General features: G+C 36.4%; 1 protein-coding gene across 2 annotated transcripts in view; it reads right to left on the reverse strand.

Moving 5' to 3' along the window:
• Positions 1 to 1393: 1393 nt before the first annotated feature.
• Positions 1394 to 21681, reverse strand: part of jph1a (junctophilin 1a) — a 46682-nt gene continuing 26394 nt past the window's right edge. Inside the window, exons 3-6 of one of the 2 annotated variants that reach the window (XM_036558022.1) lie at positions 21512 to 21630; positions 9700 to 10373; positions 8825 to 8921; positions 1394 to 6512 (exon numbers count right to left, since the gene is read on the reverse strand). In XM_036558022.1, coding sequence (XP_036413915.1) covers positions 8841 to 8921; positions 9700 to 10373; positions 21512 to 21630 — 874 coding nt within the window. In that variant the 3' untranslated portion in view covers positions 1394 to 6512; positions 8825 to 8840. Of the gene's footprint in view, positions 6516 to 8824; positions 8922 to 9699; positions 10374 to 21511; positions 21631 to 21681 lie in introns of both variants that reach the window. The other variant, XM_036558021.1, reaches the window with a different exon arrangement.

Raw genomic sequence — 21681 nt, forward strand, 5'->3', positions numbered from 1 at the left:
ATGGCAAAGCTGCTCTGATAAACGAAACCGTAACTGCTAATGGATTAATAGTTTGAAAATACATCTTGGGTTCTGTTCTAGAACCAGTTATGCAGTAAATGTGATCAAATAAACATGACAAAAATGACAGAGAAGGAGAGAAAGTGTGGGGTATAACATATTTATTGTTATACACAGGAAAACATCTCCAGAGTACAGAAGTCACTGGGGCCTTAATGAGCTCAAAATGCTCAAAAAACTTATAATTTCTTCTTTTTTATGGTGAAAAGTTTAAAAGAAACTTTGCAGGTTCTTCACTGTGTAAATCAATTTTTTTGTTGAACTTATGTGATTATTAAGTAGTCACCAATAAATAATGTGCAAAACTTTAGAAAAATATCACCTCAGATTGTGGACTGTGCTCTGTAAAATCTTGTACAAACAGAATAAAATCTTTATTATTTATAAATGTATTCTTTGTGCAGCAGGTGTTTTTAGAAAAATAATTCTGCCCTTTTATCAGTTAATATCTCAACTGAAAAAAAAATCAACCAGAAAGTACATTAAAAGTGGCTGCATGCAGTGCACTGCCGTAACACATATTCACAAAATATAAGAAAATATAGGGAAAATGAAAATGGCGACAATGGCTAACATAAGTTCATTGTTTCTTTAGGTTAGAAACAGCAAAATAACCTTTGTTTTCTAAAAATGCCTCTGCAAAATTATACATATTTATGATCGTTCAGGATATAAATATCCTAATCTGATATGATTATTCTTGTAAACTCATTTTGACCCCAAGATTGAAAACCTCTGTCCTCATCTACAGGCCTGCTAACAAGCCTTTCAGTGCTAACATGACTTTAATCATGTTTTGGCTGCTATTGACTTTCATTAAAGGAGAATTCCACCAACTTTTCAAAAAGTTCTGCATAATTAAATGATTAAGATATAAACAGTCATTCAGAGTGGTTTGGTGTGAAATGTTCCGTTCTAGAGAAACTTGCCATGTCAGAATTGTTCACAGTGGTGGTGACAGGAACCAGACGTCCACCTCTAAAAGCTCCCTCACAGAAAGTTATGATATGTTTTATGATAGTTTTGAAAACGTTTTTGGCTAAAATGTATTTTTAAAATTAGTTCATGGAGGGGTACATGGAGGGCGTTGTGAGGCTAAACAACCCAAAGAAAACTTTTTCTGATTTTTCACTATTTTACCATCATCAACATTACATGTGAAAAGTCAGAAGACACAAGTAGGTTCACTGGTGGATTTGGATAGTAAATAAAATGGCTATATCTGTGTTGTAGACATCGTGACCCCTGGTTCCTGTCACCACCACTGTAAAGAAATCTCTACAATAAACCATTTCACATCAAACCACTCTGAATGTCTTTGTTTACATCTGAATTATGTAGAACATTTGAAAAATCCCCTTTTAATGCCCTATCTGTAATTTCTACTTGGCTAGACACACATCTTTGCACACTCTGCTGCCTCTGTAGTTTCTTTTTTTGTAATTATTAGTTTGTGCACCTTTTACTCTTTTTTTTGCACTTTTCTTGTACATTCAGGTCTAGCAATGCCTCCCAAATTAGGCTAGCAACATTTTCATACAGTTTCTGACATCTGTTTATCTTGCCTTAATTTCCATATTTTTCCTTAATTTCTCAAAAGTAGAGGCTAAGTTCAACTTTTCAAATCTTAAGCGAGAAAGAGAATCTTTTGGCATGAATTATTGTACTTGGATTAATATTTAAGGTGTTACATAGTAGATTTTCAATAAGCTGTGCTAATTAGTAATGAAATATAAATGTGATATATGTGATAGCCTATGTATGAAAATCTTACTTGTTTGAAGCCCTTTTTCTTTGAGCAAATGCTTAAAACAATACAAACGACTACTTATTGTAGAATAAATAAGTCTTTTTTGAAGTGATAAAATGTTAATATTATAATACATAAAATAACAGTAAAATCGCCACTCTGTGCCAGCAAACAACGAAATAAAACAATGAAGCAATGTAGCGGCACATTAAAAATTCAATTTCCAAAATATTTCAACAGTCAGAGTTCCCATAGTAGGGGATTAAGACAAGAATTCTTTCTTTTTTGCTTTTTTTTGGCTTTTTTCATGTTCTTCTGAGGTAAACAGTAGTTAAAGACTCTTTAAAGGCAACACACCCCTTGTCCAAGGTACCACATCTTTCTTTCCTCGTGGCACTACCTGAATTAATTCAACACAAAAACATCCACATCTTTGGATATCCAGTATCTCCAACATGCAAGCAAGCTCAGGCCCCCACGGTCCAGTTTTCTGTCCAGCCCCCTTCAGAAATGACTACTCAATTACTAATGCTTTCAATGCACACAATATCAATAAACTCGCATGCACAATGGACTATACGCTGCCTTCTCATAACAATTCACATAGACGATGTCTTCTCTTAGAATTAAGTAAACATAATAGGTGTCAGATTAAGTTCCATTGGGGGTAGACAATCATTATTATTACCACTAAATATTACTGGGGAGAGCAGGGCACAAACTAATGTGGGGTAAAATGTAGCACAGATATTTTATGTTGTTCCAGTAGAACATGCTTCTCCTGTTCCCATAGCAACGTCATCTGTAAATTTTCACATCAGAAAGATATTTCTCCAGATTCACCCTGAAAACTATTTATATACCATAAAAGTAACTTTTTGCATCATGAGAGTTTTGATTACTGAGTTCAAAGAATTCACTCTTATATTATTTTAATCTCCCTCTCGGTGGCTGTAATACAGCACCATTTAGAGGCAAATAAACAGGTCACAGTGAGAGCTAGGCAGGCCTCCACACGGCAGGGTTAATTTAACATACTGTTACAACTAAAAGCTGATATATGCTTCTGCATTGAATCAAAGCAGAGTCTACACCATAGCCATGTAAATGGCCTACGCCGTTGTAAGTATGTATACTTGTGCGTTGGTGTCAGTGTTGCTCTGCAATTGCACCATTTTTCATCTTCCTGTCACTTCATCAGCAGACATTTGAATTTGTGCTCTCAGACACTTTTTCAAACATCTGTTAGCTGGAACCGATGTACTGCGGTGGGAGGCTCAGTACGCTTGCGTTAGCTTAGCCTAGCAGGCTACTGCTTAGAACACCACAGAACAGGTTTGATTTCGGCTTCCTGTCACTCCAACATCAATCAGACTTAACAGTCATAGTCGCTATTATAAGTTTTTATTTTCTATACTTAGGATATCTCTCCTCAACTTGATGCATGTTCATCCTGAATTAAAAAAATGGAGGTGAAGACTGAGAAGCGTAGTGTGTAGCCAAATGTGTAGGAGGAAATGCGTTGCTACCATGTGGACCAATCATGCTTGTTGCGGTCTGTGTCACAGTGACATGTAGTTACATTTCTGGGGAGGTGCGCATCAGGCTACGGTGTAGGGTACGTGGCTGTCCGGCATGCAGAAGCATAAATTGACCTTGAGACCCCCAAAGTGAACAATCAGAGAAACCAATATCCCCCTTTATACATTCAGAATAGTTCATTTTTGGAAGTTATTACGACTCATAAAAATGTGCTATAGATAGCATGTAAATAAATCTATTTAAATTTTATCATGCCGATATTTTGCTGTTCTACTATATTGTCAAAAATTAATTTGCCACATTTAGCACAGCCTCTCTTCAGTAATCATATTTATATTAATGGAGACATTTTTATGTATTTAGGTTGGAACAAATCAATCAAATTCTGAATAAATTGTTTTGCATCAGTTTACCAGACTCAGCGACTATTACAGCTCACCCCTCAGTCTGTTACAGTTAACCCCACCTACGAGCATGAAGTTGTCACATGAATACTATTATTCATCTTGTTCAAATACTTTTAAAATTATTTAGCAAAAAACAAAATGTTTCATTTTGTGCTCCGCTCTCCCCTACACTAAGTAATCACATATCTTAATCACCGCAGGCTTCATCTCTTTCAGTCATATTCGTTTTCATTTCTAATTGAATACAGAACAACATGATTTTTTGGGGGCTAAAAAGCTTCTCAGTGGTTCGATATATAATGCTTTTTTTTGTTTTAAATAAAGCTTATTGCACATCTCATAAAACATATTCTTTGAAAATAATTCTAAAATAGACTACTGACAGTAATTTGCTGAAAAGGTGGTGCAGAATGTGTATATCAGTTCTACGTCAATAAAATTTATTACATCAGCACAATTACTGCCAAAAGTAAGACAGTAGTTATGTGGATATAACAGATTTTATTCATGTGGAAATGATGAACACATTTAAATCAGATGCAGTACAGTTCAAAAGCTTGGAAGCAATACTGTTGTCAATAATATAAACCAATTTTGTTGCAGCTAAATGCTGTAGAAGATTCTACAATGGCTAAGAACGTTGAAGAACATAAGGCATTACGTCATAATAAAATGAATATCCAGGATGCATCATATTTCAAAAGTGGAGATCAAATCTCAAGGCAGATAACAACAGAAAATAATGTAATAAGATCATTTACAGTATATTAGTTATCATTTACCTCACAGAATTCTTGAAATAATGCATAAAGCATCTAAAAATACCTTTCGGTGAACAGTTTGTAATATTCAAATCTACACTGTATAAGTTATTATGGTAACACTTTACTGAAGGGCAACATTCGTTAGGCTACATGACTCCTACACAGGATTGCTGGAATAAGCCTGTATAAACGTTTATGTAGGTTCATGTAGGTGCTGTGTTGCCTTATGAACACTGCCCAACAGTAAAGTGTTATCGCTACACTGTAAAAAATGAGAAGCTCAATTTAAAATGATAAGGTAGCTGATTACACTGCTTTTCTTCAGTTAACTCAACTTGAGGACACCAGAATTCACCCAGCTTTTAGTTTAGTCAAAACTCTCATTTCTAGTTTCTTGGTTAAGCAAACGATGCAGAATTTGTTTTTACTCCCCACTGGCTGCCACTCTTTTCATTACACAATTCCACAAGGGATTTTCTTCTCTTGAGCTTCCAGATATGGACAGCTATAGGATCACTGGAGTTCAAACTCACAACCTCCTGATGCTGGGGTGAATTATTAGCCAGTAGCACCACATGCTATTGCATAACTTTTAGGGCTGTTACAGTCATACAATTTTAGCTGATGATTAGCTGTCATATACATATTTGCAATTAACATATGCTATGAAATAAGCAAACACTACTCAGTGCTGCCCCAGCACAAAGTTAGAAGAACTTTTCCCCATGATGTGTCTCAATGAATGCATTTACTGCTCTCTTTTATTTACAGTTATTTGGCTCAATCCAGCATACCCAACTCACATTCTGCTTGTTGTGGAAATCTAGCAAATGTGGAAAGTTTACTTTAATATACTTTTATATTTTTAAAATGTACTTTATATATGTATACAAATAACTTTTACAATGTATTAAACACAGAAATCAAACTACTTTAAGGAGGCTGTGAGTTTGAACCACAGTGCCATCCCCTCCATAAGTCGGAGCCCCAGAGGAGAAAATGGGAATTGTCTGATAGAAAGACCGCTGCTGGGGAAAATGAGTAAAAACATGCATTCGATATTGTTTACTACAGAGATGCATTACCAAAAAAAATGAGAGTTAGGAGAACATTTGACTCAAAATCTGAGTCAGTTGAACTCAACTAGTGTCCTCAAGTTGAGCTGGCTCAAGAAAAGCAGTGTAATCAGTAACCTTATCATTTTAGGCAGAGCTGGCTTTCATTGTTAACAGTGTATGTTCGTATTTAAAATCAGAAAAATTGTTTTGATTCCAAACTTTTGAACAATAGTGTACTTTTTTCAGCATATATGTTTTAATTCAAATAACCTCTACGGCTGAACGCTGAAGGATAAAAGCTAACATGAAGAGAAACAACACACAAAAGAAAACAAAACAAAAACATTTCATCAGTAATAAATGGTACCATGCACAGGGCGTGTTAAATCAAGTCTCGTTAAAAGAACGCAGGAGAGGATGGAAGAAGCAGCAGAGGGTCAGTAACGCTATAAGAGCGGAGAGTGACACCGTCGTGTGTGTTTGGTTTCCTCTGGCCGGTGTGGCGTGATTGCTGGAGCGCAACAAAGTTCCCTGAACAAATTCCTCTGGCACCGAGTGCACATCTCCCCACTTACACGTCACACGGCAAAAGAGCGAGGCAGCTGTTTGTGCCCGTCACGTTTAAAGAGCATCTCCCAACATTTTCAGTAAAGTCTCTGCACACAGAGAGGCTCCACTCTTCACAGGCAATGACTTGGATAAGCACTCTTTACTTTACTTTCTCTTACAAATCTTCTGTTTTTTTATTCACCTGTGGTTTCTTCTTAGTCCTTTACATGACTAAAAGAGCCACACTTCTTTACTGAGGGCTGGTCTTCCTCCAAAAACGTGCTGCATATCTCAAACTTCTTCCATACGTTGATTTTACTGCTGCCACTGCCAAGACTCTGCTTGGTGTCACTTTGTTTTCTTAAAGGCCAGTGACACTGCGCTACTGAGGAATCAAAGCAGTTACAGTGTTAATACATTCTGTAAACCTAGAGTTAAAACTCAAACATACAGTTCTGTGCAAAAGGCTCAGACATGAAGATTGTTCAGAACTATTTATCTTCACTCAAAGAACTTAAATGTTGAATTTATTCAAGTTCCAACTTAGTTCCATGAAGCAAGTAGCTTATAAAGATACAGTCGTATCAGTAAGTTTGAACAGTCATGCTGATTTTCTGATAGAAAGTAAGTTAACACATCCCAAAGGGAACACATTTAAAAATGCACATTTATTTCTTTCCTGCAATTTTTTGTGCACAATTTATGTTTATTTGCTAAGTTTAATATACTGGAAAACAATAAAACATACAATATAAAATGTGCCATAACATTTTCACAGGCCACATTTTATGTTTTATTTTTAATTCAGCAAATAAACAGTAATTGTCCATTAAAACGTCCATAAGTGTGTTGCCTGTAGAGAATGTGCTAACTTAATTTCAGACTTTAGAAAATCAAAACAACATGGAATGATCAGCGGTGCTTTCAGAATTTTACCAACTTTCAAATTTCTGTTTGAAGTTGTCAATACTGAAACCTTACAGAGGATCAGTAATTTAAACAAAAAGAATTAAAGATTTCAATTATAAAGTTTTTTTCTTTTTGTTGACAGGAATTTGGAGGAAATGTTTTATTATTTCTTAAAGTTTGCATATTTAGCAGTGTGGCCACATATGGATTTAGTCCAGAGAGATTTTTGCATGTTTTGGTAGTGACATGATAATTATTTTTCAGTTTTTAAACATTTTCTTAAGCAACATTTTTGGAGCGACATATTTCCACCTAATCTTCAAAGGAATTGGCATATTAGTCTTGGTTAAGGCTTGGAGACATGCAAATCACAATATATAACAGCATATAAACATAATTTTCATTGAATAGATCAAATGATTATTTAAAATAGTTCAGTTGTTCAGTCTAAGTGATTTTGTTTCCCATTAAGTGCTTTGAACCACTTCTGTAAAACAACCTTTATTATTAGAACAACTCCAAATAACCACATATACAGTAAAACAAGAACGCATGGTAAAGTTATGAATATGTAGGTTATAAGAATACGTATAAGAACACAGGTTTGGTTCCTGACTTCTCGCTACACTCCAACCATCAGCTTTGCATATGTTCACTTCTAGGACCTTATTTAATTTAATTGATTAGATATACAAGGTATTGGATGGTAAATGTAAATACTGGACTTTCTTTTGGAGACGACAGGAAATGGTCAAGATACATATGAAACAATTACACTGGATTGTTTGTTTATTTGTATTTTTTCTTATGTGAAACAAATGCTTACTGCATAGATATCATTTTCTCATACACATAAGACTTTTGCACAGCACTGTATACACCGACCAGGCATAACATTATGACCATCTCCTTGTTTCTACGCTCATTGTCCATTTTATCAGCTCCACTTAGTATATAGGTGCACTTTGTAGTTCTACAATTACAGACTGTAGTCCATCTATTTCTCTGCATACTTTGTTAGCCCCCTTTTACCCTGTTCTTCAGTGGTCAGGACCCCCATGGACCTTCACAGAGCAGGTACTATTTGGGTGGTGAATCATTCTCAGCACTGCAGTAACACTGATGTGGTGGTGGTGTGTTAGTGAGTGTTGTGCTGGTCTGAGTGGATCAGACACAGCAGTGCTGCTGGAGTTTTTAAACACATCAGTGCCACTGCTGGACTGAGAATAGACCACCAACCAAAAATATCCAGCCAACAACATCCTGTGACCACTGATGAAGGACCAGAGGATGACCAACACAAACTGTGCAGCAGTAGATGAGCTATTGTTTCTGACTTTATATCTACAAGGTGGACTGACAAGGTAGGAGTGTCTAATAGAGTGGACAGTGAGTGGACACAGTGTTTAAAAACTCCAGCAGCACTGCTGTGTCTGATGCACTCGTGCCAGCACAACACATACTAACACACCAGCACCATGTCAGTGTTACTGCAGTGCTGCTTTGTGAGGGTCCATGGGGGTCCTGACCACTGAAGAACAGGGTAAAAGGGGGCTAACAAAGTATGCAGAGAAACAGATGGACTACAGTCTGTAATTGTAGAACTACACAGTGCACCTATAGAGTAAGTGGAGCTGATAAAATGGACAATGAGCGTAGAAACAAGGAGAGGGTCATAATGTTATGCCTGATTGGTATATAATCATAATACAATATATAATTATAAATAGAAACACTATAGAGCATGAAATAAACACATGGTAAAAAAAAAAAATCAGTGCTTACCTGAGATGCCACTCCATCATGTCAAGAAGTGAACAAAAATGATTGCCAATCCAATATTCAAAAGCATTACCATGGCAACTAAAACTGAATTAGGACCCTGGAATGTAGATTTAGGTGGGTTATTAGACAAACCTTTCAAATTACAATTATACCAAAAGTAACTAACCAACTCACCTATGCATGCTCCACCCACAAATGCATTTTTTTAGCTGTTTTTTAGCTGTTGTTACAGCTGCAGCTATGCGCAAAAAGCTTTAGGGCCACTGCGGTGTAGCATTGCATACAAAGATAAAGGTACAGTACAAAGCACAGCTATACTACATAGAAATTTTACACTTGGATGGATGAAAACCTTCAATATCAGCTAACTCTGCACAAACTCACTTATTTCCAGCTTAAAGGTATGAGGTGTAAAAACAGACCAGACTAGTAGCATTAGCAGCGGTAACAGTTAGTACCTGTGTGTTTATCTTTAAGATTTTAGACTAACTGCATTTCTCTGTGTAAACTTCAAGCCACATGTGATCCACTATGGCTTTCTGTGGCCTGGTTAAGGGTTTAATTTAATACACTAATAGCAAAATTCTGAGTGTAGAACACGACTCAGTTTATATCACAATACCTACATTTAGAGAGAGTTATTCATTCAACCTAATGAGAAACTGTAGAACACAACTCAGTTTATATCACAATGCCTACATTTAGAGTGAGTTATTCATTCAACCTAATGAGAAACTGTAGAACATGATTCAGTTTATATCACAATACCTACATTCAGATTTTTTTATTTTGTATGTATAAATAGCAGTTGCTATGAAAGAACACATTTGTGGGCATGGATAGGCTAGCAGAGAAGGAGGAGGAGAGCAGCTTACCGTTTCTTCTTCTAATACCTCATTGGCGAGTTCCATGCTAGCTTTCTTGGTTTCTGCAAGGCTCTTTGGCTTTATAGATTCCTGTTTCCTGAGCTTGGGCTCTGGTTTGGGGCTTGGTGTCCTGAACAGTTTAGGTGGGGATGGAGGCATCCTGGCCAGACTGGACTGGGTCATCTCTGGCTCATCATCCTCTGGTTCCTCTGGTGGAGGAACCTTTACAGTTGCCTTCACCAAGTAGCTGTGGTAAGCACTGTGCAGCTGCCCATTGCCTGTGCTAACGGGATTGGGCGCTGGTTCATTAACTTTGGGGGGCTTTGGTGGGGGAACTTCTTGCAGTTTGATTGGTGCTGGTGCTGGTGGTGCTGGTAGAGCAGGTACTTTGGCTATCTCTGCCACAATGAAGGCCCTTTCTTCTTTGCTTATTTTACGACCTATAGTAGTGTTGTCTTTGCTTATCTTGCGAGTGACACTGCTGTTGACCTGCTGACTCTTCTTTTTTGGTGAGGTTGGTGGAGATGGGGTGGGGCTTTGGGCAGGCGAGTGGGACGGAGTTGTGCCACGTCGATAAAAGGGGCTTCCGGTTGATGATTTCTCTTTTTTCTTTTCTTCCTGTGGTGGGGCCTCGTTAATCTCCTCCACATGCTCGCTGAGTTTTTGCTTGATGTAATCTGGGCCTGTGAGATAGATGTGTAACAGTGGATATATATAACTTTTTCAGAGCATAAAGAGCCAACCTCTAACAAAATAAACCCCGAAAATCACAACTAAACAAATAAAGCCCAGTCATTTGAGTGTGAGATCATGTGTCCATAGCAGAAGCCTTGCCCCCTCGCTACGCACTTTACTCTAATAGGCTGCACCCAGATGCCTAGTTTTGATCACTGAAAGTGGTTCACATACTGTCCAAGAACGTACAGTACAGACCAAAAGTCAGAGACCACTAATTGATTTAATCTCTAGTCACAATTAGCATTAAGAAAAACAAAACACATCTCAAATGCATTCAGTGATGTTGAGGTCTGGACTTTTTAAACTCCAGTTTTGAAACTCCTTTTTTTCCCACTTATTTTCCTTTGACATTCTCCTTCCTCATGCATGAATGATATGCATGATCTTACATATAATCTCTTCGGAAATGTCTCCTGAAAAATGAAAACCTTGAACTTCATGGCTGTTTTGATTAGAAATTAAATAAATAAATGAATGGTGGTCTCAGACTTTTACACAGCATCCTTTTGGAACTCAACGTGTCGGTTTTTGAGACTCCACAAAACCAAAGCAGGAAAATACTACAATGCCACCCCGCAATCCTGAATGTACCTTTAAATGAAATAAAACACCGTCCACTGTGTTCCTCTGACTCATCCCTGGAGGTACTTACTCATCGGACCGCTATGAGTTGTTGGATTAGATGTAGAGGGTCATGCAGGCAATGAAAAGTACAAGTTGACACACAAAACAAACAGCTGCTCAAACAGTGCAGCAAAGGAGAGGAGCCAAAATTTTACGCTAGCAAAGAAATTTTATACCCGACAAAAGTTTGCAGTAAATTAGTGTGTGAGACTTTTTGTCTTTCTAGTAGAAAAGGGAAATGTTGTCCTTGGTCGAAAGAGTCGACAACAAAAAAAAGAAGAACGGTGGCAAAATATATATATATATATATATATATATATATATATAAATAATCTTTTTTGTTTTGCTATATCATTCATATATTTTGTAATTACATCTTATTGACAGCTCTGTGTCTGCACTTCTGACTTTCCTGTTTGTTTCAATTTTAAAAAATGTGAAAAAAAATACAAAATGTAAAGGATATGTTTTCTTTCTGCAAAACAAGACAAAATAATAACTTTTCATGATATTAAATCATAATAAGTATCTCCTCTTCTACTTACAAACACAATTTGGTATGGATTGAAAGTTTAGTATCTGCACTTTCCACACAACTTCTCCACTTGTTTCAATGAGCCGCGAGTTAAAAATAATGCATATAAAATTACATCCCGTTTGTTATCACTGGTTACAACTACGACTTCTAGGAAAAGCAATTATTCTTGACTTTATGCAGCAATATTCAGAGGGATTTATGAGTCTTCTGACCAAAAATGTCACACAACATCTTATCCATATAATCCATATAGTCCATATAAGTTCCACTTATGGTTTGAATAACTTACTGAAACTCCTAACTAAATTATTCACTGGCCGCCAGATAAAATAAGGACGCTGTAACATATATTTCAAGTTAACTTGTCCAAAAGCAACCTTTCTGTTTTGATGGAATTTACATTCAAATAATGAACACTGGGCTACGTACATGAAGTTCCTCTGCTTGATCTGACATTTTTGTGACTGCAAGGACATTTGTCTTTTAGCCAGTGTCAAAGAATTTTAATCTGCGATTTGAGAAGCAACTTAAAAATAAAGCCAGCATAAAGCTTTAGGATCACTTTCATCTCTGTTTAATCAGACAGCAACTCTCTGATGGTGGGGGATTGCTACCAATCTAAGATGGGAAGCTACAATAGCAGGACATGAATCTAATCATAACAATAACTGTACTTCACAAAATATCCCCAGATTCTAAGTGCTGATAGTACAAAATATTTCTTAGTTCTTTAGTTACATGTAAAGCAAGTTTACTCCCAGTGTATAAATGATCTACTATTTTATCCTTATTTAATGCTAATGTATTTGCTAATTACTTAACCTCACAAGCCACAACAGCTAAGCTAAGCTACGTTTACACTAGCTGCAGGCTACACCCAGGCAGACTACTTTAACTAGCTAGTTATCCATTTAACTCTGAATTCATACTGGCGTCATTTTCTTTTGTCCCTTAGTTACAATTAGCAACGTTAGCTTGCTTCCTAGGACATAGCAGTGTAGGAAGCTAGAAAACTATAGCTAAGCTAACTGTTGCAAAGAGAGAGTGTCTGTTCTTTGATTTTGGCCTCTAGATAAACTTTATCTACACTATTTCACTATTTACAGGTGACCGCAGAGACATGTGAAGTTGGGGTTGCTGCAGTACCCCAGATTTCAGGACTGCAACTGTAAAAAACACCTATAATTATACAGAAATCTGAACTTTTTAATAATATGAGTGTAGCATGGCTCATGTGTGCTTGTTTCAGAGTGAAGTTTGTACTTTTCTATTTTTATTTGTATATTTTTAAAATCGGCAGTGCTGTGCACTGTTAACACTGCATTTTCATTACAGTGAAAAGAGCGCTTTGGGGCACGTTAATAAAACACACACAGGTTGAGATGCAAAGAGCAACACTGTATGCGAAGATAGAGGCCAATTCACTGAGTCCCCAAAGCAGCCTAATAATGTCTTTAAACTAAAAAAAAGTCTTGTAAATGTATTTGTAATGACGTAATGAAGTTTTTATCAAGCGCTGTATCTCCTGTTTGGTGTGTGCTCCACTGTGTGACTGCGAAGATGACACAGCTGGTTATGGTATCACATATCTGAATGGTTGCTGCTTAGTTTATTTGCATAAAGTCAAGAATCACAAATGAAAGAGCAGAGAGAGGATGTGGATCAGCAGTATGATGTGCAAGTTATACATATATATTGTCTCTCACCTCATTATAGTGCAGTATGACACATTCTGTTTGATGTGAATTATCAAAAGAAAATCAAATGGAAAAAAGTCAATTTTGCATGACGTAATTGTTCACGTCACATATATGCTGCTTAAAATTTCAGCACCCCCATTTAAAACACTGCGTGCTGTATTATGAATTTTGAACTTTCTTTCAAGTAGATATCACAGTAGCACTGATACAAGAGGATTTTGCACTAATCCTAAGACAAATTTAACCAAGATATCAGAAAAATAGAAAGCTTTTCTAAACTGATCTTCCCAGGTTAATAGCTTCACAACTTTTTGTGGTTAATTCTTGTCATATAATTATAAATGTGCACTAGCCACACATTTCATTGCAAAGTTTACTGAAGAACCATTCACTTTACAAAGTGAAGACAAGAACAAGAAGTGACCCAACTGAACGTACAGTTCTAGTTCTAATTCATCTCCCACCTGCTCATAGACAGCTGGAACTGGTATAATGACCACAATTAACAATGTACTGTTTTTTTTGGTCATTTTATTTTACTCTAAAGCATCTAATTTGGCTAGCTATGCTGCTTGAAAGTTAGCTTACTTTATTGGCTGATCAGAAATACTGCACTATTGTGCACAGCACTCACACAAATGTCTACATTTACACAGAATTACAGGTAGAATCAAACAAAGCTTATTTTTTTTTTTAAATATGGGTAAAAACATTCGTTTTGTGGCCGTAAGCATTAATGCTAATAGCGTTAGTCTCTATATCGTCTTATTTGCCAACCTCTCTACAAAGTAATAATTCTAAATATAATAATCAACTCATCAATAAATCATTCTAGTTTACATTCTGGTGCACTTATTGGTCATGTAGTAGTGCTTGCTGACTTCATCTTTATCTGGAACAGTAAACAATTCACTAAATTGTTGTTGGCTTCAGGTGCAAGTGTTACCAAAGAGGGATAGAAGCTCCACTTGCTTTTGAAAGCTGGAAAACAGGAAAAACATCCATTACATGCTTAGGCACATTTGCCATTACAGCCTCAATGCTTTTTTCTGTTATGGTTGAATTTATTGTAAGTTGACCAATAAATTGAGCTGCTTCCATGCTGAATTTATGCAAGTTATCCACCTAGAAGACTCAAGCATTTGAGTCCACACTCAGTGCAAATATGTGTTTTTAAATCTTAAATATAATAAATGTTAAATATATTATAAATATAATAATACAGAAGTTTATAATTAACACAGCATATAAAAATACTATATATATATATATATATATATATATAGTGTCTGTATAGTTAGTTATTAAAATTCCATCTTAAATATATCTGTTTCTTCAAATATATGTTTCCACAATAACACTACATAGATGCAATTGATATAAAACAAAATAATTTTACGTAAAATGAAATAAACTTCTCTCAAACTCAATGTCACGTTGTAAAATTCATAAACAGAAAACATCAGAACATCATCTTTATGCAACATCCATGGTGCAGCTTGGCAACATCCATGGAGCAGCTTGGAGCTGACTGCCCTGTTCAAGAACATAATGGCTATGGCTAGAAGAAGGTCAACTGAACACAGAGGTCCAACCACCCTGTGACCCACACAAGGTCTAAACCAGAAAACCTCCAGTTCCTGCTGTGAGTCCCTGATTCAGTTAACCACCAGTTAATGAAGCTCCAGTAGCTGCTGAGATTTATCCCCCTCAACAGCTTTATAAAACGAATAATATGTTTCTTTGTTTTATCCACAGATGGCAGCTGTAAGTCGGCATATTTCTGCTCCATTAAGCAGACTCGGCAGGGAAACATGGTTATATATGAGAATATAAGAATATGACCAGTGCTTTAAATCCTCTGAGGGGATGGATATGCTTTTGTGTGTACAGTCGGTTCTGCCAATACATCTGTTCCTCCTGCTAAGCAGGTTATGGTATCTGTATTGTTGAATAACATGCAAAACTGCATTAGTACACTAAAAGAAAGCTTCACTGTCAAACTCATTTTAGGGAACGTGCCACATTACACTCAGTCCAATGTGAAGTGGGCCAGTAACACATAAAGAACTCCTCATAAATGTATTTATCTGATCATAATTTATCTGACAGGTAAATTCTGATCAAACAAATATCACCTGCAAAACAATTTAGATGGCCAGACTAAAGCAGCATTAGATGCAGATGATACTTCATCTTTTAGGTATTTTAGCAAAAAATGCAAATGATTCCATGCATATGAGTGCATTAAGATTTGTCTTCAATCAGAATGTTTTAATCATAAATGTGAGTTTCAAATGAAGGGCTATTTATCAACAGACATTGTATTAAAATGGATTCTAGCAACAACAGTAACCTTGAATAAAGTCTATTCTCTGTTAGAAGAATTGGTGCTTAGAGATGGTTGCTAAGCAGTTTTTGGTTGAGCATGGTGTCAGTCTTGGATTTTAAATTCATCTGGTGGGCCAGATAAGAACCACAATCTGGCCAATCCTGACCTGCGGGCTGTATGTTTGACACAACTGACATAGGGAATTTACATAGGAATTCCATGGTACATATATATATATATATATTGAAGGACATTAACTATGGAAGATTCTAATGCCCTCAAATTAAAAGTAGAATTTTCATATATATTTTTCTGTATGTAAATACCAGCAGTGGAAATAGTATTAAAATCCTGTATTTGAGTAAAAGTAGAAATACTCTTGGTAAAATGTTATGTGTAAAGCAGAAATGCTCTATATTGCTGTACAAATGTACAAAATGACTAGTTTTAGGAGCCAACAGTAAAAGTACTATGAGTTATTACAGGTATTATGAAATATTCTTCTGATGAACAACTGAATCAAAATGGTTAAATAGACCTGCATGGCTGTAGACATAAACAATCTATAAATCTCTAGAGTTAGCTCTCCATTGCTACACACACGTCTCCTAAACAACTGTAATTTCGCATTTTTACTCAAGTAGAAATGCACAGAACTCATGTATGGTGTTCTTCACTAGGCCTCTGCCTTCTATTACTTGGGTATGATGCTTGATAAGAGTGCTATAAATGGAGCACATTTATAATATTCCTTTAAATGTAAATATAATGTTATTTACCTCTTAAAACATTCTATGCCATCTTGCAAATGCTGACATATGCTGTTCATAAATACTCTAGTATTACTTATGCATGTGTTATGAAGGTCCTAAGTAGGCAGTCTTTAAATAATGTGTTATCATACATTCATAATCCAGTGTCATAACTGTCTGGGTTAAGGATATGAATCTAGCACACATGTCCAGCGTGATCAGGATTATGATTTTTTTTCACCTTCTGTCCACAAACACTCCATTAGTTTGGACTACAGAGCAGCTGCCCTAGAAGCCTTACTATTGTTTGTACACAATACAGATTACACCAGAAAGCAACGTAATCAAACTACAGTGGAAACAAATGACATACATTGAAACCGTTTGCATTGAGTTTGCTTGATTCAAACTTGACAGTCATAATTCTTACAGTCTGTAGTTTTATATATGCTAATGAGAAAGTAAAGGGTCAAAATATTTGAGAAAGATGCCATATAAATAAAATGTAATTGATATTATTATTACCTCTTACATACAATAACATGAGAGTTCACACTCTGATATAAAAAGTAGACAATCCAATAAATTAGCCTGTTTATTTATTAAGAAACTAGTCACATTCATTAAAATATTGTTCTGTTTATTCCCAGCTTATATTTGAGCTCAGTTGAGGTATTCTGTAAACAGTTAAACTTAAGATTTTTAAGATGTGATGATGGGGCAAACTTTAAAATGTAATTACTAAAAAGCTACTTGTAGCATACTTGAAAGTTTGCATACTTGCTTTAATGAAATGGAGGTTTTTGCTTGATTTTCATGGAAATCCATGATGTGACTTGCCAGGTTCTAAGTGATTGGCTGTGGAATGACCCCTTTGCTGTTTGTACATTCTCTACACTGATTACACTTTGAACAGACAGTCTATTAAAACACTGCTCAGGTTTTCCAGCAGGACAATGCGATGCATTTATGGAGCCCTTAATAAAGACTTACGAGCATGTATTTATGTTAACAGTGTTGGGGGCTGGACATGGTGAAGGCCACCTGCTTTCTATGCACCTTGCATTGGTGGGACGGACGGGGGGGTGCAAGAGTCATTAGTTTGGGCAATCTGAGTGAAGGAATGGACAGCTGCGATGATTCAGAGACTCTATCACTGTCCTGCCATTCAGCCTTCAGCTTACAACCATTCCAGCAATGTCTTCATTAGTTTCCACTTCAGGACACATTCGCTCCACATATAGCTTCATTAACGTCACTCCATTAAAGATTTCAGACGAGCTCCGATCAGCGCTGCACCGAAAGGTCACTGCAGTAACACACAGCCTGCGCTAATCTGCTATAAGTCAGAAATGTCCATTAGACCTGCAGGCAGTAGTTCTCCTCGCTCTGATGTTTTGTTTCATTTGTGCTAATATGTTGAGGTGCCAGACAGCACTTTATGGGCTGGATTAGACAGGCTAACTGATAGCATACAGGACAGTTAATTTATTTCACATGCTACATACATCTGTCACTGTAAGCTTCTCCTACTCTAGCTATTCAAGCTGACTGGAACCCAGTAGCTTATCAGCTTGAAAGAAAAAGAAAATTAATGACCTCTGAAATAAATGACAGATAAATCATAAGTCACAATACATTGATAAAATCAGTATCTTCTGCTTTTTGCAACCTGGTGATGCTAAGATGATCTGACTGATATTTGATGTTACAGTCGATACGACTGATTGATGTGTGTGATATAATTAAGTATGAATGGTTGTGTTTTGTGTTGAGCCTGAGGTGTAGGGTTACAGCTGTCTTGGAAACGTCCCTCTGAGCTTTGTGTTCTTACAGCGCTAACACAGTGCTTCATTGTAGTCATAGAAATAGCGCTCAATAGCTGCTGTCTTACATTACATCTGCCTGTAAAACCAGTTTCAGTAGCTATTCAGAACAAACACAAAACCAACACTGTGTGAATAAACTCCTCTAAACTAAACCGCCTGCAGCACAACACTGACTACACAGCTTTACCGTGTTATCAAAAAGTAAAAGATGCAATCAGTCATTAAAATATAAAACTAAAAGTGTACCAAAAAATATAGATACTATATCACAAATTAAAGCATTTCAAATTAGTAATAAATAAAAAATAGATAGACAGACAGATAGATAGATAGATAGATAGATAGATAGATAGATAGATAGATAGATAGATTCGTAAGCAGCAGTTTCATTATGTACACTATTAAAAATTAGGTTCTTTAGTAAAGGTAATATAAGAAACATTATATATAGAACCAAGGTTATATATAGAACAATGGCAGCTCAAAGAACCATTTGAATGCTGACATCGAACCAAACTTTGTTCTTCAAAGTAGCTCACAAGATATCAAGGCCTTTAAAGAGTAAGAATTCAGAAAGAACTGAAAGCTCCCAGAATAAATTACTGAGATTGCGTAATCCTTCAGATTACAGATTCTGATTCAGAATATATTTTGAAAAACAAGATCCAATCCTGCTCACATGTGATGTCTGGTAACAGAAATGAATATGTATCAACAATTCAGAGCAGCAATATGTCAGGCGAGGAAACTCCATGATCCATATTTCTGGTGGCTGAATGATCATATTTTAGTGATATAAACAATTACAAAATAATAGCCTGACAATGAAGATTCTTTCTAATAATTATATGTGGCCTTAATTATAGTCTCTAACTTTTCCACAAGAGACAGTGGGGGACAATTTTATAAATCCATTTTTTGTCCCTTTGCCACCTTTCAAAGTGATCTAGAGGTTGTGGGAAAATATGTAAATAGTGCAGGCCTATGATAGAAAAAGAATTATAATATGGGCTGACTGCTAAAAATCAAGAAAGACTGTACCACTGATATGGATGGATCAGTGGATTACATTCGTTTCCATAGTTACGATGCACTCATTCCCATGGTTACGCTATACGAGATTCGACGATGAGCTACACTCATTCCGACAGTTACACCACACTTGATTCAATGGTTATACTACACCCATTCCCATAGTTACAGTACACCCATTTCCAGGGTTATGCTACAACTGAGTCAATGGCTAAGCTACAACTATTTGCATTGTTGCTCCACACCAGTTTCCATGGTTATGCTACACATGATTCAGTGATTATCCTACACTCTTTTGCATTGTCACTCTACACCTGTTTCCATGATAATGCTACACCCGGTTAATGGTTATGCTACCCCCATTTGCATTGTTACTCTACACCCATTTCCATGGTTATGCTACACCCAGTACAAGGCATAGGCTACACAGAGTACAAGGGTTAGGCTACACTCGTTTCCATGGTTGTACATATATTTCCGTTGTTACACTACATTCATTTCCACAACTACACAACACTCATTTTCATGCTCATGCTACTCCTGTTACCATGATTATGTAACACCAGTTTCCATGATTAAACAACTTGTGAGAAGACACAATTACTACCTCATTACTAGCTGAATTATTGCGGTGCTATTACAGTGAAGATGTAAAGAAATTTGTTTTAAAAATTCTAATTATTGATCAGATAAAGAAGAAAGGAAGGAAAGTCATCTAATGAGAAGATAATCTATTGGATAATTAAGCAGCACTAATTTCAGTAATGTTACAGTTTTTTATCTATACAGTATCACATAAACAGTGAAATGGGTTAAGTCAGTTGCTAACATTATCTGGAGCTTTATGGTGCCCCCTTCCCCTCCCCTTCTGAAACCAAAACTGCACCCTTGGCCTCGATGACCAGTCAGGACCATTTAGTGGTCTCTGGAAGGGGGCATTAAGTTACACACCATCAGTAAGAGGTCAAGCTCGGTGAATATGACCTTTCAGCCTCTATGCACCTGTCAGACTTTAGGATAGAGTAGAGAGACGTAAGACCAGCTTCTTCAACCAAATCAAATGTACTCACAATAAATGCATACTTGGTCTCAGTTTAACACTAAGAATTTCAGAAGCGTATGGTTTCTATAAAACCTCAACTCTATAAACCTTTATTGTAATTTAGAATAATGTTTTTGCTCAATAGTTCAGCAAATACATAATATTTACACCATTTTCCTGGTCCATGTTTTTAGCTAACAGTGTCTCACACAGTGTCAGAAACCATATAATCAAGATTACTTAACAACTCCACATGGTTTGAGGCAGGTATATGATGATTTGGGCATGCAGTTAGCACCATGCTAACTGGGAGCATATTAACTTCTATTATTTGTTAGCTTCATTAGCCTCATAGCTTCAGTACCAAACCCACAGAAGCAAACTTCAGACACCAAACATATCTTAATTGACTGATTACATTTGGGGTAAAGCAGTGGTATTGAGTATGTTACATATTCGGCTGATTTACTGCTAGACTAAAAGATCACTTTGTGTTTTTATGAATGAGTCAGTAATGTGTTTAGAAGCTGAATAGCAGAAACTCTTGTAAACACTCTGTACTGAGTTTGTATTTTCAGTTCATTGGACACTTTGGAATCTGCAGCATCAGACCTACCGCTGAGTGGTGTGGCAAAGGCCAAACTTGTATCAAAATACTGCTCCATCTCAGCCGCCATGCAGCATCTTTAGTATTCAGTGGTGAACTGTCACTATTAGAGCCAAGCCTTTAGTCTGGCACTATAAATGTCAAAACTCAGTCACACCACTATGATAATGCTATCTTTGCTAGCATTCCTATGGGGTTCTAGTAGTATGTTAGCGCTAGCAATTCACATGAACATTTTTTACCTGCTCTAGGTTAAAGACCGACATTTATAGCTTATAAAAGACACTCCATCGTTTTATTTAAAGCTTGTAACAGACATTAACATATATTTGAGCTTTCAGTAAAGAGTCCTGGCATAGAGCTGTAGCTGCTGTTTTCTATTACTCTAAACTGACTCAAATCTAGTTAGACTATGGCTTGTATTCATAGTCAGAGACATACCTAGTGCTTTCAGAAGTACTAGAGTGACATTTTTTATATATATAAATGCATATAAATAAAAATATACAAATAAATGTGTAAACACATCATAAGACTTTTGCTTCTCTTAATCGGATAATCAGTAATAATGTATACGGCTGTGCAGCATGTTTCCTGCTGATATTTATTCTGTATGTGAGCATGTACCTGGTTGATGGAAGCTGGGGGACAGTTCTCTTGCCACAGTTCTGGCCAGATCTGATTCATGACCAGCAGCGACTGCAGCCTGATCTGCTGCTTCACTCTTCACTCTGGCATGGGCTGTCCTGTGAAACACATTTTCACGAACACAGTTCATATTTTACATATTTACACAA

Source organism: Colossoma macropomum, unplaced genomic scaffold, assembly GCF_904425465.1.
Source record: "Colossoma macropomum unplaced genomic scaffold, Colossoma_macropomum, whole genome shotgun sequence".
Taxonomy (NCBI): Eukaryota; Metazoa; Chordata; class Actinopteri; order Characiformes; family Serrasalmidae; genus Colossoma; species Colossoma macropomum.